Source organism: Rhinolophus ferrumequinum, chromosome 24, assembly GCF_004115265.2.
Source record: "Rhinolophus ferrumequinum isolate MPI-CBG mRhiFer1 chromosome 24, mRhiFer1_v1.p, whole genome shotgun sequence".
NCBI classification, from domain to species: domain Eukaryota; kingdom Metazoa; phylum Chordata; class Mammalia; order Chiroptera; family Rhinolophidae; genus Rhinolophus; species Rhinolophus ferrumequinum.
This window is the reverse complement of record NC_046307.1, coordinates 30,687,708-30,704,988: the sequence shown is the minus strand read 5'-3', so window position 1 is coordinate 30,704,988 and position 17,281 is coordinate 30,687,708. Positions and strand designations below refer to the sequence as shown.

At 34.7% G+C, this 17,281-nt stretch overlaps 1 protein-coding gene across 1 annotated transcript in view; it reads right to left on the bottom strand.

Annotated features, from left to right (window-relative positions):
- GABRA1 (gamma-aminobutyric acid type A receptor subunit alpha1) overlaps positions 1-15,403 on the bottom strand; it is a 53,829-nt gene extending 38,426 nt beyond the window's left edge. Inside the window, exons 1-3 of the mRNA XM_033096730.1 lie at positions 14,940-15,403; positions 12,556-12,644; positions 9,024-9,136 (exon numbers count right to left, since the gene is read on the bottom strand). Coding sequence (XP_032952621.1) covers positions 9,024-9,136; positions 12,556-12,629 — 187 coding nt within the window. The 5' untranslated portion in view covers positions 12,630-12,644; positions 14,940-15,403. The remainder of the gene's footprint in view (positions 1-9,023; positions 9,137-12,555; positions 12,645-14,939) is intronic.
- Positions 15,404-17,281: the final 1,878 nt, after the last annotated feature.

The following is a 17,281-nucleotide window of genomic DNA, read 5'->3' as shown; positions in this document are numbered from 1 at the left end:
TTAAGGTACACTAGAACATTGGAATATAATCCTGTGCTCTAATACCGGATTTTACCAATTTAGCACTGGACTCTAAAGTATTATTAGGAATGCATAGAAAGGACTCAGTGACTTTCTATGGATCACATGAGGAAATGTCAGGGTAATTTTATGCTTCAAAATATTCTGTTTAAGAGCATACAACATGAGTCAGGAACTTCTAATAAAATTCAACTAGAATGATTTTACACCTAGCCAAAGTTAAACATGAATGAACCTGTAATATAAGCTAGGAAATTGTCTGAAAATGAAAATAATTTAAAATAATTTGATGGAAGACGTGCAAAGAACAGATTAATCACCACATTTTTTCAATCAAATATATTCTTTATAATCTTTTCCCTGTCCAATGTAAAAAGAAAAAAAGTCAACATATTCTTTAAAATTAGTGTAAATGTATACACATGTTCAAGTTTTCAAGGGGTAAATGTGGAATAGAGTTATGTAAAATGGGATCATGATGATGATGATTTGGGAATATCTTAAAATAGTACATCAATGTAAATGAAGATTTTTATGACAAATCAATTAAAATCAGTCTTTCAACAAGCACAGCCTTCAAAAATACATTATATATATGAATATATATATATATATATATATATATGCACACTGTATTACGTATTCTAGAACTACTAGGCAGCAGTATATCTGTTCTTACTGGGGATTTCTTACAATGTTGATAACCTGCTGATAAGTATTGAAATAACAGATGTTTTGAAGTGATAATTTGAAAAATATGATTAGTGCTTGAAGTAGAAATAAGAAAGCACTGTTGTATAGTAAGTAGTAAGCACATTGGATTAAGAGTCCAACACTAAAATTTTAACTGTGATTTTCCTGGAGAACATGCTGTGTGATTTTAGATACTATCCTTTTATCTCTCTAAGTCTGTTTTCTTACTTTTTCAACAAAGAAATAATACCTGCACAGTCAATTACACTGCATTGAAGTGAGGGTCAAATAAGATTGTGATGTCAAAAACACTTTGAGATGTTTTTTTGGATGCATTGATTTAGTCAACAGATGTTTATTGAGCATTTTCTATGTGCAGGACAGGTACTGTTGTAGGTAATACATTGGTGAACAAAAGTGCAAATATTCCTGCTCTTCTATAGCATATCTCATAGTCTTCAGAAAAATATGTTATAGATAGATTAGAAACAGTTTAGGTAGGTAGGTAGATTAGATAGATAGATAGATAGATAGATAGATAGATAGATAGATAGATAGATAATCGGGTATATAGTTATATACAAACACATACATACAAATTATACTAATGAATTTCAGATTACTATGAATGCCCTGAAAGAATGTCTTTTGAAGAGAGGACTTTGACCTGAGACCTAAAAGATGAGAAAACTTCAGGGATGAGGCGATCCAGGGAGGACATTTCAAGGAGAAGAAAGAACAAGATCAAAGGTAAGTGTGTTATGTTTAAGAAGCAGAAAGTTTAATATGTCTGGAGTCTGGTGTTGCTGATGATCACTCTAGAGGCAAGTAGGGCCACCCCCTAAAGAGCTTTGTGCATTTCACTAAGCAGTTGACCTTTATTCTAATGCAAAAAGAATCCTTTGGGTAATGAAGTGAAATTATGTCACTTGCAGTTTAAGAAGATAGTTGGTACTGTGTGAACAATTAATTGTAAAAGTGTACAAGAAACAGTGAGGAGGGAATCAACAGTGAAGAATTAAAAGTGGTCTTTTATTAAGAATGCCTATCATGACAACCTATTTAATATGGCATTGGCCATACTTTCACTGGAAATGCTCCCTACTGAGGAACTCAGGGTAATATTCACTACGCCCCGTTCCATGGACTTGCCACTTAGGAAGGAGGTTACTCACTCACTACCTACTTTAAGCTACTTTGTGTCTATTAGTGCACAGAGACAGTCACTGTATGGAGACTAAATGGAGGCACATCAGTCATCATAATAACCTATATCTTTAAATTCCACTTTGAAATGATTGTCTTTGGAAATTGAAAATATCCCGGGCTCTATCATCATCAATATCAACGTAGGCTCCTGGATTGAAGGATGGTTCAGCTCCATGCCAGTCTGCCTGGAACAGTGTTTTTGCTCCGTCCTTCATTTCCATCCCTTAATTCTTTAGAAAAGTTGGCAACTTTCCCTACTTAGTATGATGAGCTACTTAATTCTGTATGTGCTCAGTTACTAAAGATGGATAGAGGATAGAGACTCACATGTCAAGGTGCCTGAGTAGTCCCTGAGCCTTTGGTTTTTCGGATTCCACAAACTCAGATGATAAAAACATCTCCCAGGAAAAACAGGTAAATGTTATTGTGGCAGACATTTATCTCATCTCCACTGAGAATCTCCCTCCTTACGTATGGGCAGTTTCTATTGACAGAGGGCTAACCTTTAGAGAAGGGTGTGATTGCTGTGTTGGAGGAATGGGTTTCTTTTGATCTAGGTTAAGTCTGGATCAAAATTCTATAACCTGCCGTAGCTACGAGGCAAGATACTTCTTGTTCCCATTATAACATTTTCGTTATATGAGAATAATAATATGACAGTCTTAGAGGGACATGGCATCCACTTTGTTTCCTCTTAAATTTTCCAAAATGGCAGAGTCCATGACTATTAACAATGAGATTTTCACCTCAAAAGCACTACATTATTTTTCAAATAAAGACTTCAGATTTTACATGAACAAAGGAATCTTGTATAGAAAACACTTAAAAAAAATTCAACATCGGTTCCAGAATCAAGATGAGAAGTGGAAACTAATGAAAGGTTAAAAGTAGCTGCACTAAAAAGTCATCTGTAGCTGTTTACTAAACATTTGTCCTTTATAACATGAGCGTCGTCTCAGTGGCTATATTTTATCTTAGGAAATTCTTGTCATTGAACAGATAGATGATTTATATACACCAGGAATAGATAAGAGTAGAAAGTTTCTAAACATGCTGGAACATTCCTTTGGGCGTTTGGTTGGATTCATTAGATGAGCTGGCTTCATGAGCTGACTGGCGATCTCAGCCAGTAAAGGTTAAAAGGTACTGTCTGTTCATTTTAACAATTCCTCTCGGGTTTTTGGTAACTGCTTTTTCACTGAGATTCAACTGAATGATAGAATGTGTAGATATAGTATTTCTGTGGAAATGGATTGCGTTATGGCTAAGTTTGAGCATCTGCTACACACCTTGCATTAAAAACGCCAGATAAAAACTACAGCGAATTCAAAAAGAAGGGTTCCACAGTAGCATTTCAAAAGATAATAATAAAAGCCATTATCTGGAAAAGTAAATATGTTAACAACAACAACAACAAATATTGGATGAATCAAACCTTTTTAATATTTTGGATATTGTCAGTAAGTTAGACACTTTTATTTTGTTGAAAGCTATTGCATTGTGACAGAAATAGCTTATCCTCTAACTTTTTGAAATTCTAGCTTTGGAGTATAAAATATGTGTTTTAACTTTAGTTGAACATGAATAAAACGGTTGCCTCTAATCTCAGTGTCACACAACATACACAAAATAATAATAAAAGTTCACATGAGTACCATATTTCTTAGAATCTTGAGCTAGAACAAAACTGAATTTTTAAAAAAGATTAAGCTGTACTGCTTTCCCTATCCCCTAGTTACTTAAACTTTAAAAGTTGCACAAAATTTCACAACATTTAGTCCACTCCCCCCATTCCCTCCTCCATCCCCCCCCCCAGCACTTAGTTTTCCACCTTCATTTATTATATGTTGATGTAACGAAACAAAAACCAAGATCCTAAGCTAATTCTCAGGGAGCCCACACCACCTTGCCAGATGCGTACATATGCAACCCCGTTACCTTACTTAGTTAGAGATGTGTATATCGTAAAGCTGAGATCTTTTGCAATAATTGGGCTAAAGAAAATCTAAAAGGCATAAAAAATCCAAAATTTGGAAAATTTTGAAAATAAGGAGAAAATTGGCTTTGAAGCATAGATTGTTTGTTAAATAATATACTACTGCTAAAATACTTGGAGAGAAACCCCAGTTACATTCCAGTTACAGATACTTATCTAACTGATACTGTCAATTAAGTAAAATCTGAAAACAAACAAAAGCCCTCAAATCTATAATACTTACAGGAAAAAGAAGAAAATATTAACTAAATATCTATTAAGGGTCTAGTAGGGATGAATAAAGTCCATTCTTTTACCTATATTCATTCCTACCTACCTATTATCTACTTTTCCTCCCACCCATCTGGGTTTGTCACATGATAAATACAAGAGCTGGGTTTGTCACAGCTCTTGGCTGTGAAAAGGATAATCTATTTTCCTTTGCTTTCTTTAGCTATATGGTTTGATGATAAAATCTTTGAGAGGTATTCATCATCCTACATATTATTTATTGACATTAAACTTAAGACAGAATTTAGAAATTTTAACAATTTCAGGAAATACCATTAGCAGGGAGAGAGAGGGTGCAAAGTTCTGTATTTTGTTTAATGTGGCTTAACCAAAATCTCATACCTTTGGCACTATCCTGGTTGAGCTCCATTTAAAAATGGTTTCATCCTAATGTGTTTTTCACATTAAAACACAATAAAATTGTGAAATAAATTTTCACAGTGAAATAAAATTGTTCATAGAAGAAAAGGTCTTTTATAAGCTAGATGCGTGAGAATGAACCTGTGAAGATGGTAAACTCTCAGCTAGGTGGCATGTCTCAGACGATAAACTTTCTGACATCACCCTGGCTCACCCTGGGATTTTGTCACATCATCAATAAAGTGTAGCCTGCATGTGTGATGGGGCAAACAGGAAGGGAACAATGTCACTGGAAGGGCATTACTTGTCATTAAAAACCCGAAATCTTCCTTCAGAATAAAATGTTGGATCTGTTTGAGTTGTTTTTCTCCCTCTCCCAGAGTGCAGGGCAAGCTCCTGTGATGGTGGCTGAACTACAACCACATGGGTGCCTTTGAAAGGGAGTATCATTTCAATTTTTTTAGGAAGCTGGAGAAAATTCATGTTTCTTTATTTTATTATATTCACAGTCAATAAGGAGAAACCTTGGGAAAATGAATTTTCTCAGAAAGTTTTTGGTTTGTTCCTGATTGAAAATGAAAAGAGGAATCTTGATTCATTGAGCACCTGAGCCTACCATCCTCGTAACACAGATCCCTCTCCTTTACCAGTTTCTCTGACACTGTCTTTCTTGTCATTCTTTCTGGCTTTTACCTTCTTCCTTTCCCCAATCATTTTCTTCTTCTATACTTCTGTATGTGCTTTACAAGAAGAGCCTTTCAAAAACATTCTTCAGCCCCTGGCTACAAGAAACAAGTAGCCCTCTCCACCTTGACCTCAAAGAAAGAGATTTTAAATGAGAATGAATTCTACAACTACTGAGAATTTTGATTTTGATTTTCTGGCTACTGATTATATCAATTTAAGTCTATTTAAAGATTTCTTCATTAATTTTGTACTTTAAAATATGAATACAGTCAACTTATTTTTCTCTTTGCATTCCTGAATAGAGTATATTAAATCATTAGAATTCCACACATTTTATTCCTTTTTATCTTCTGTATCTCAATAAATAAATAAAATTAAAAAAAGAAAGAAAGAAAAAATCCAGGATATCATTTTTTTTATATATTATCCTTTTATTTGCATTTTCTCAGGATTGCTCTTGGCTGTGAAAAGGTAGCCTTTTAAATAGTGTTATAATATCTGCAAACTGATTTCTATCATCTGTATGAACCAAGTTATATATTTTGTTTCCTAGTTATTGGGCCCAAGGTGTATGTCTCCAGAGATTAATGCTAAACATTCTGATGCAGTTTGTGTTTCTGAAAAAGAGGTCATGATGAATTTGCACATACAAGAATTTCTTACATTAGTCTCAAGTCTCAGCTTACCACATTTTTGTATTTTCTGAGGACATTTGGAACAAAATATCCCTGCCTTCTGCACAATGTTGTTATTTTTAAAAAAGCAGACTTTTGTCATAATAAAGAAGAGAGTGGGTCCCTGTCTCTTGCAAGAGTAGGTTATCCCAGCTGTGATCATAAGCTCTACTAAGAGGAAACTTTTACCCCTGATAAACTAATGATAATCTTTCAAGTATTTCTTCTACTTGCTCTTTTCATCTGAAAGCAAGTGGATCATGTTAAAAAAATAAATAAAAGGTACATTTTTGCAATGGAGATCTACTGGAATGCATGTCATACTTATCAGAAGTCTGTGGTAAAGAAATGAAATTAAATAATTCTACAGAGAAATACATATTAGTTCATTTCAATTTATAGAACCCAGAAATAATGGTGTTAACATTTTTCTCTAATTCTGTAGCTAGTTATGTTTTTTAAAAATCTAAAAACTATGTTTAATATTTTAAGATGTAGTTGTCAAAAGATAGATATTCTCAAAATGTACTTAAAATGTTAATGACTCTGGAGATATAGGTAATAAGTGAATACCATTATATCCCTTAAGGCTAAAAAATGCATTCCAAAAAAAATAGTAAAAATTAAGATAGTCAGTATTGAAGCTTTTTTGTAAATGTCATATTCATCAGATTGAATTGCAGTAATTCACAGGATACATACAATAGAAAGAGAGGAAAATGTTTGAGCTACTTTTTAAGTTGTTTTAATGTCTATTATATCTTCAAAATCACTGTTTCCAGGAATCATAAATATCAGAAAAATCATCTTTAGCAAAGATTAAAGCACATTCATTATTTTCAATTTTCCCCGATCCCTTGAATTTCCATTGCTGTAGCATATTTTATCCATTTCAATTAGAAAGAATATACCTTGACTGTATTTAGCCAACTATCTCTGTTCTTCAAATACACGCCTATTATTATTTGGGGGGATTCAATAGATAATAAAAGTAAATTCTACCAAAATAGTAATGTTCCATTATGAATTAATATCGTTATTTCTGTTAATAAATCTACCATTATCTCAAGTCTTGAAAATCAGTTTTTCAATCCATTCTTAGTCTATATATACATCCTTAATATCTGTGGCTCTCCCAAGACCTAGGTGTACAGATGAGGGGTAGATAAAATGCTTCCTGCTTACACTATATTTGATTTATATATATTTATATATTTATATTTATATATATATTTATATATATATATATATATACACACACACACACATATATATATGTATATGTATTTATTAAACAGTTATTATATATAATTAGGTGTAAGTGAGCAGTCATGATCTTGTTACCAGTACTCCAAAGAACAGCCACACCACTGTTCATTAAAGGTGTGTGTGTGTGTGTAAAATTCTTTAAAAAGCTGATAACTATGCACAGGGCTTACTGCAGACACTCATATTCACATGTTAACTATTAAATGGGAATTCTTAAACTAGAATAAAGACAAGTTTTTCTAGGTGTGTTGTATAAGTCTGCTGATTTTGTAAGGATTGATATAGAGGAGGAAGGAGAATAAGTTAAGAAATCAGATGCATGCCCCTTAGTACATTAGAAAGTCTTGCTTTTTAGAAGTTATATCAGTGTCCTGACTGGGTCTTCTTTTTCTGCACTCCTTCCATACTTGCAGTCTTTCTCATTTATTTCAGATTTTATGACTCAAGAACAGTTTTTCTGAAGCCAATTCAGATTTTTAGATACACAATGACATTAAATTAATACATCACATACACAATTATGCACTCCATTTTGTGACCAATACGTTTTGTTCCTAAAGTCTTTTCCTAAGAACGTAGTAAAGGAAAAACTAGGTGAAATAAAAACCTGAAGGAATTTATATAGCATGTCCTAGAATGAATATTTATAATTGATAAGAAAGGACACCTGGTAAGATCTTTGACAAGTATTTGCGTCATGTCTCGGACAAAGCACTTCCCCTTAAACCTCTGAGACACTAATGGAGTTTAGCAGCCTCAAAAGAGATCTATGGTCCCCATCATGTGATTACGCTACCCTATGTATTTAAAAATAATAATAGTAAATTAACTCTAAACCTATGCTACCATTCAGTTTTCAAAGCAAAATTTGAATTCTTAAACTTCTTATTTTTTGCGTATCTTTGCTGTCTAAATGAAAAGGAGATAACTTTCTTTATACTGCCATTTAATTGTAATTTAAATATTGCCATTAAATAGTTTCTACAAATGTTTTGGAGAAGGTGCAGCGTAAGCTATAGTTGGGAATTCTAGATTCTGACCTTGGTTTCCTGTGTGACTTTGAACGATAATTTATTTCCTTCATTCACTGAGGACAGTATTTTGTTTTGGCCTCATTAGTCTTTGTTTAACTAAATAAGTTAGGTTGATTATCTTATTCAAGAGTTATTCAAGTAAGTATGTAATGTCTAACACTATTTACTCTTATTGTTATAAATATTGTATTAAGTGCTATCTTCTTCCTAAGTAAAAATTTATTAGTATAAGCCCTTTATTTTAATTGGTTATCATTAAAATGTATTAGTATAACCAATTAACTATACTAATACAAAGAAAATATACATTTTTACTGCAGAAAATAAGGGTTTAAGTACAAATGCATGGTTTAAAAAAAACTATCTCATTTACCATTTTCTTAGAGGTGGTGGTAATCTAATGCATCATAGTGGATCAGTAAATAGTATTTTGAAATAAATCTTTAAAGCAATAGATTCAGAGAAAGTCTACTTGAATTTAAGGCAGACATAGTATTGCAGAATGAAGTAGATGCAGTCTTTGCTCTGGAAGGGAGGATATCACCCCCATTTTTTCTCTGTCAAGTTAAAGTAACATATCTTTCATGTCATTATGAGAAGTTTGTATCTACCTTTTACTACATATGGGTATGTTCACGTAACTACCATGGTAAATAGAATTAACATTGAGGAATCTATTAAAAATAGGATTAGTCATTAAAATAAATGTTGCTCTTCTTATTGCTTTACCATTTATTTAGAAGGAAAGCCAGGCTTTCATAATAAGGGTTTAATATTGTTCTCTAAAATAAAAATAATAATGTGACCGACCTCCCAGTCCCGGTCTTAGGCGATTGTCATAACCGTCCAGGAGTCGGTCCAAAATCCTGGTGAAGACAGTTGTATTGTCTTTAAGTTCATCTTGTAATGAGGGTTGTCCATCGCTGAAAAGGCATAAAGGGAGGAGAGAGCTATATTATACATTTCTACTAAAACCTTTTTTTCCCAAATAAAGCCTTCCCCAGATTCACCCTCCTTCCTTTCTTTCAATCTTAATTTGAAAATTCCTTCCGGTTAAGTAAAAACAAAACAAAGTCATATTTTAATTCTGAACATTTTCTCATATTTGTTCTCACATGTGATAAGGTCTTTATTCTAATATTTCTAACTATTGAAGGAAAAATACAGGAAATGAGATCTGTCTCTTTACATTTGTAATTCTCAGCATGTACACAATGCTATAATGCATGTTTTCTGTTTTGCTTTTTTTATTTTCTGGGAAAGCAAGAACAGTAATGCATACTGTAAAAAAAAAAATCCGGGAAACTTTTTCCAAAAATAAATAAATAAATAAATATATACGTGTGTGTGTGTGTGTGTGTGTGTGTGTAAGCTACCAAAGTAATTAATAGTTTTATTTTCATTTAATTTAACATGTAGCAGAAGTCTAAGATTTCATCTACCAACATCCCCTTCTTTATCCATTTCATATGCATATAAATCTGTGTTTTGCTTTTTTGATGTTCTTTCAAGATATTAAGATGAGAAAAGTAGATAAAACTTGATTTTTAGGATAATTATATTTGTACATCAGTGTGCAATTTCCATTCACCTTAAGGTTTATGAACCTATTTTTATAATTTGTCTATTCAAATCTCTAATTAATTGAATTTTTGTCATTTCCGGTCTTAGAAGTAAAAAATACCTTGAAAAAGATATGATTCAATATCCTTAACTTATGGTTTATTAAACTGTAGTACACGATTAGTGTTTTCTTTAAGAAAATGCAGCTATTTGTGAGCAGAGCTTGAACTAGAACCCAGTTTTCTTCAGATTTTAGTCTAAAACTTTATTTCTAGTTATCTAGTTTATTTCTACTTATCTTTCTAGTTGCAGGTACAGTTTTTACCCCTTACCATTACTAGTGTTTGAGTTTCAACCACATAGTGACTACACTTCAAATAGTGTGTATTTCTTACATCAATCGCATTATTATCTATGCTCCTTGAATCATATTTTATATAATGATTAGGATGACACCTCCAAAATCCCGTGAGAGAAGAGTTTTCTATTTTAGGATGGATCACACTCACTGATTTATTTCAATGATAGCTCTGACCTTGAGTAAAAATAATGAATGTGGAGTATAAACTAAGAAACTGTACCAAATACCACTTTCATACTTTCTATTTTATATGCTTTGGCTTCACTCTTGTGTGTTTATATTACTGATCAATCTAGAAAAAGAGTAACATTTGAAACCAAGCTTCACTAATTTGACAGGAGCAAGAAATATAACCCAAATATCATTTAAAAAACAAATACTTCTGTTTAGGTAATATATTTTATATCAGCAAAATGTAATGGTCATTTTTTTCCTGATAAATTTTTATTTAATAAAATTATTATAACTGAAAACTATTCATAATGTTAAATATATGAACTGTAACTATATGAAACAATTTTTCATTCTCCTAAATTAAACATCAATATCATGCAGATTGAGGGTTTACTTTCCTTCGGCAAAATGAAACATCTTAGTAGTTTTTGAAATCAAATTTTCAATGAGCTTTGTGTCTTCTAGGATGTCTCGTTAGTAGTTGACAGCAGTAAAGAAAAATCAGTTTTATGAATGCAGTTATTTATAAAAAGTCTGTCACAAAACCAACTGCCATACATGCATCTTTCAAGGATATCAGAAGGTCATCTTGATAAAGATGGAAAAAGAAATGTTAGCACACCTTAAGTTGTGAGGAAGGCCTGATGGAGTAGTTTAAGGAAGAAAGCAATAAAATAAAAAGGGAGAGAGAACGAGACAGGGTGACATGACAGAGCACAATTAGATTGTTACTATAATTCTTAGAATATAGAGTTACCTGTTATACTTGCCTGCATTCCCTTTGTTTTTACAGCTTATGTCAAATTCAGGAAATGCTTTTTTTCCCCCTGGTTTTATCTTATAAATTTTGTTTTCACCAATTGTTTGCATTAGAATACAAGTTCCAAGAGATATTTCCCCTCTCCCAGAAAACCACTCTGCTATCCCAATTGTAATGGTAATTTTTTAAATGTGATTTTCTAATTAGGTTATTCTTCATCTTTACTTCTAATTTACTATGCCCAATTATAATTCTCAGAGAATAGCCCTGGGATAAAATTTTTTTTATTTGCTATTAAACACCCATGCCAATGTAATGTTTCCTAAATTAAATATATAATTTGAAGAGAAATGTCAGTTACAGTACCTGATTTTGATTCCATATGAACCAGTATATAATAAAACACTGTGCACTAACTCCATCTACAGGTCATTACAATAGTAACACTTCATATAATTTTTCAAAAACAGTAAAAAACATTTAACTCCTCAGATTAAGAGTATCTGGCAATAAAGCATTTCCTGTTCATCTAACAGTCATTATTTACCACACACAATAGCAAAAAATAAAAACAGACAACTTTTCAATTAAAAAAATCCTCTTAAATTTGTATCTTCCCAGACTATTCCATCTCTCTGCCTTAACTCATAAGGGTTCGCTTTCCATTATATTTTGACGAATCTTAGGTTTTTACATTATATGTAAGACTTTCTTATGGGCCAAAGGAGCAGGCTACACCAGAAATATACAGACAGATAAAGAAGAACCTGAAATATCTGGTCATTTATATTATTGCTACTCTTAAATATGTTTATATGCTTGATTGTATCATTAGCAAATATTTTGAATACAGTTAAGTATACTATTAAATTCCTCTTATAACTTGTTTCCATAGTAGTTATACTTAAATACAGAAGTTCAATTTTATATAATATTCTTAAATATTTCTCTGGCCTATTTTTTCCTCTACTGGTTATATAAATAATGTTTTCAAAACATAATATGTGCAGGCATTTTAGAGACTTAATAACTTTCCAATTACAAATATTATTTTAAACTTTTAACTTCCATATAGTCACAAGTTACTCTGTGATTTTTACAATTGGCTAAAATTGTTCTTGTTGAAAAAGCGACTCTCACAGTATGCAGACACAAATTGGGTAACTTTTTTATGAATTAGGAAACCGCAGGTTTTGTTCAGTTACAACTGAACAGTGAAAAGTTCAGTTTAAGACTTAAATGTTGATACATTAAACATTAATATACCCTTGAACAAAAGCGTGCTAAGTGTATTCTAACTAACACAAATAAGATGATTATTTTTCCATACTGCTCTTCGTTACTCTTAGCTGGAATTTTATTGCAGTTAAGTTTTTTGAATTCCCTTAGTCATGAATTCATCCAACGGCAATTTTCTTCCCCCTAAAAGAATAAATGAAAAGTTACAGAAATTCTCATGCAAGATTTAAAAGAAAGTTTCCCACCTTCTTCCAGTCAGTGTGCTCAGAAGGAGGGTCCAGGCCCAAAGATAGTCAGAGAGACCCAGGCTTCTCTTCATCGCGGGCTTGTGCAGCTGAAAAGTAGAACAAGTGGAGATCAATGCCTCGTGTAGGAAACATCAGGTTCTAACCACTAGGGCTGACTGAGGCAGTTCAGATGAATGCTTTGAAGTCAGGAAATGACCTCACTGGGATATGACACCTCATTGGAAGCAATGGAAACCTGGACCATCGATTCTCCACTTTCCCTTCCATTTTTCCATTCAGAAATATACCAGTGTCTTAATTTCTCCTGTAAAACAATACAAGTGGCAATGCTTTCAAGTGACAGTATTGCTCAACATGAAAACCGAGTTGTTGTTTTTTTCTCTAGGCTTCATACTTCCAATATAGTTTGCATTCCTCTCTTGTTTTTTTATTGTCTGAAAAATTTGACCTTTCTGATTTGAGTTTCCTCAACTGAACTGTGCATTGAAATTTGTAAGCCGGTGTCTGTAACAGAGCCAGCGTGTTTAGGGGCTGGAGTTGGGTAGGTGAATAGCCTTGATGACTGAATTCATCTTTGCATTCTGGATGTACCTTGATTTCAGAAGCAAGTGTACTTGTTTTTTTAAAAAAAATAGGAAACACACTGTTGAATGTCGAAGTCGTGCTTGTATTTGCTGCCTGTGATTGCCTTGTTAAATATGCTCACTAATGTTTCTGTGAGGCTAAAGGACACACTTGATAGTCAAGCCATGTGCTCATCTCTCCAACACACACATACCAACACTCACATCAACACGCACAGACATGCCCACACATATCTTTTAAGCTCTCTTGAATTCTGCCAGGTTCGCTGCTAGAAAATGTTTCATTCCAAACAGATAGAAGCTGGAGTGCTTTGCTTTGCATGAATAAGGGACTCTTTTTTTCCCCCCTCTTTGGTAAAGTATAATCAATCACCATCTGATTGCTGAATTTAGACTTGGTACGGGGATGCTAGGGAAATGGAGGAACGTGGAAAGCTTAGGGAAATTTTAAAAATTATAATCTTATTTGTGAAGTCAGTTTTCAAAAACCAGTGCACCACTTGGTTAAACAGCAGACATGGTAACACTTTATTTAATGTGTTAAAATTCATTCCAGTCATAATATGAGAAATGTTCAAGGTATTTGTTAGCACTTTCCTGAATCTGTACTTCTCAGTAGGCTCAGTGATTCATGGATAGCAAGTCTTTTATAGCATATTTTCATTAAGCACTCTATAGTTTCATGTGGTATGCCTTTAAATACATCTACACAAATGCTTTCCACACTCTCTGGGATCATTTAGATCAGTAAAAAACCATTACAAATAGGCATGTAGGCAATGAAACATAATTAATGTGTTTAGAATGAAATGGTCTAGATCTAGAGATAAGAACTGTGAGCTTCATAGTTTTTACTTAATTTAATGTCTGGTTCTGACAGATAAGTTGCATATGACAAGAAATATTAGATAAATGTTATATTGAAATACTGCATCTAAGCTGCACAATTATAATTCAACCTTTTATTATTAATCTTTGATGTCTGCCATGAGGAAAAACTTCTCTCAATAGGTTATATATCTATTTTGAAATTTATTTGAAAAAGGTAATTCCTGGAGGGGTAAAAGAACCAAAACAAAACCCCAAGGCAAGGTACCACAGCTTTTTGTCTTCTGACATTTACAAAAGAGGAAAACAAACCTCTCATGACACTTGAGTTGTTGAGTAAGAAAGTTTCTTGCAAATACAAACATAATAGTTTAACAGAAACGCTAAGCTGCCTACTTAGCCCTTTCCACCTTCAACCTCCCCCCACCAAATACACACACTCTAAATACCCAGGTCCCACGTAACCCATATCAAATTGTAAGTGGAGTTTTTCATGTTTAGAAGAGGAGAGACCCCTACACCAGAGGGCATTTCAGCAGCGTCCACTGGAAAGAAGAAAAAAGGCATTTTTGCAGCCAGCATGAGAGAGTGCCTTCCTTAGAATGGAACATTGAGACAGGTTTTCTGTCCCAGCCTTCTGAACTTTAGACGATGCCCACCATCGCCCCTCCCAACCTCACCCCAGCTCCTTCTTGGGGGGGGGGGAGATCAAAACAACAGGTCACCACCCACCCCGCGGAATAAATTCAAAGCTGCCTAAGAAAGGGGGAAAGAAAAGAGAGGCAGGAGGAAAAATGCTCCTATATCGCTGCGGTTTTCAGCCTGAAAGAAAAGCATTCGTTGTTTCTACCTGCTGTGGGATCAGCCTCTTGTCCTGTTCCCTCTTTCCCATTTCTATAGCATTCCTGTCTCTCCTGCTATGAAAAGCCACGTTCAAGGCTTTGTGTTGCGGTCAGAAGCCGCGCTTACCTTGGGCCCCCTCTGGGCACAGGATCGCTCAAGACCCGGGAAAAGTCTGCGAGAGAAAATCGTAGCGAGACTGGAGCCAGCGCGAGTCCGCGAGTCCAGGCGCGCCAGGAGCGGAGGGGCGTCCTCGCTCTGCCTCTCACTCACTGGGTCTGAGCCATCATGGACTCTGCGTGCTCCTTTGCTGAAGATTTCACACCCAAATTTGCTTCCCAATATCCAATCTGCAGCTATACAACAAAAGATTTCTCTTTACCAAGACAGTAGTAATACGTCCCAGGGCAAACCGGATGTGAAATAGGCGGTGACTTCATGCCAGAGAGATTTTATTTTAGAAAGGAAGGTGGTACCAGCCTCTGGATCTGGAGACCAATCCGCCCATTTTTTATATGCAGCACAATTTAACTTGCACCGCTCTGGCCCTAATCCCCTTCTCTCTAGCTGCAGACTCAAATCCTTGTACAATCTGCTGCAAGCTTTCCTTTTTGGAGGGTAGTACTAGTGGGGGAGGGAAGGGTTAGAGACCTAGAACCTGCACTCAGAATTTTTTCACACTTTCAATTTATAAGCACGCCGTTTTAAGGTGTGCCCATTAAAAACAAGACTGACCAGCATAAGGGCTTCACCTTTGATCAAATATTTAGCCACTGCATGCATATGAATAAATGAAAGCTATGAAACGAGGAGAGGCAGGGCTACACATGTGGCGAGCGTGCTCTCTCTCCTCCCGCCTGTCTCTCTCACATGCACTCCCACACACATGTCTGAGTCCCTGCGTCTTGCAGAGTCACGAATGATCAGGAATGACAGGGGAGCGTTCTGGCCAGTAAGGAAGTGGCCACCGGGTTTTAGAGAGTCGTTAGCACTTTTCACACACAGGTTGTGAGCGCTTTCCACCCAGCCTTAGCCTGTGGCTTAGAGGACAGTGAGAACGTACTCCGAATGGAATCGAGTTTTTAACCTTTAGAGGCAAGTATTTGTCTGTTTATGTCACAAAGGAGAAAACACAGGCTTTTTAAATAGGAATTCTGCTGGGTTCCTAGGACCAGGAGTATTTAACTTGAAATAAATCACCCAGATCATTTCTAGGTTTGAGAGTCATATCTCCATTTCCGGAATCATTCCCTTGCCTCGAACTCCATCATTCTCAGGATTAGGAAAATGGGAGAGAGGGAGGAGGAAAAAAATGAACAGAAAGATTTTTAGAAGTCAGGATCAAATCGTCTTCTACCTTTTTTTTTTTTCCTCTTCCCTCTTCTGTTACCCTCCCTGGTGGCTCTCCACCCACGAATAATTATACACTTAGGGAAGGAGGGTGTGTTTTAATATCAGTCTAACTAAATTTGCAAGGAATCAGGGACGACTGGAGTTGTTTTCTCGGATTTTGTGAATGGTGTTTGTAAGAGAGAGGAGATACCTTAGGTGCTGTCTTCCTGGGATAGCTCACTCAAATGACCTAAAGCGTTGGGAGCTGTCCCTTCAGCACTTTCGCTCTGACTAGGTAGGAGGAGCTGAAAAGATGAGGTGCCTCCAAGTCATGCTTCTGGTAAATAAGGTCTGAACTTCGGTGAACTCCCTAACCATTTTCCCCAAGAGGACCTGTAGCAGAGGAGACATTTGTAATGGGGCGGAGCTTGGCTAAGGGAAGGAAAAACTTCCCTTATGGACAGTCCATACCCCTCATGGGTCTTTGATTCTACAAGTGTTCCTTCCCCTTGAGTGCAGTGCAGCCAGCTTACAGGATTGAAACTTAAGACAGGTGAGTGAAATGGCAGGAGTATAAAATGAAAGGCCACGCTCAGAATTGGGCTTGGTTTTCTGCTGAGTTTTGAAAGGGAACTGGTGCTATTGGAAAACTATTTTAAAAATAAATCTTTAAAGGAAGGGAGATTTGAAGACCATCTTGTTTCTGGGCAGTAGTTGCCTACTCTGTTCAAACTCAACAAATGTTAATGTATTTTTAAAGATATTCATTGAAGGAACATCATAGCTTCCTTATGTGACACTACCCAAATTTTATGTATTTGTGTATCCATTACCTCATTTATTTTTCAGTTCTAAGAATAAAACTCACTTTAGTATGGTGCTGAAACCCTCAGTTGACAATTAGAAAACACATTTTCTTACCTGACAACATATAATGCAGTTCCATTGTTTTGTTTTGATTCAACAAAGACTGATAGTCCTAAAAACATGTGATATTTTAATTGTTTTTTCCCGAAGTTAAATTGCCACAGCTCTTTTTACTCAGTTCTACAAATTGAAAATAACATAACGCAGCACCAGGGAATGAAATACAAGAAATTAATTGCAAGGAAATAATTTGCTTTATATTATTGTGTTAC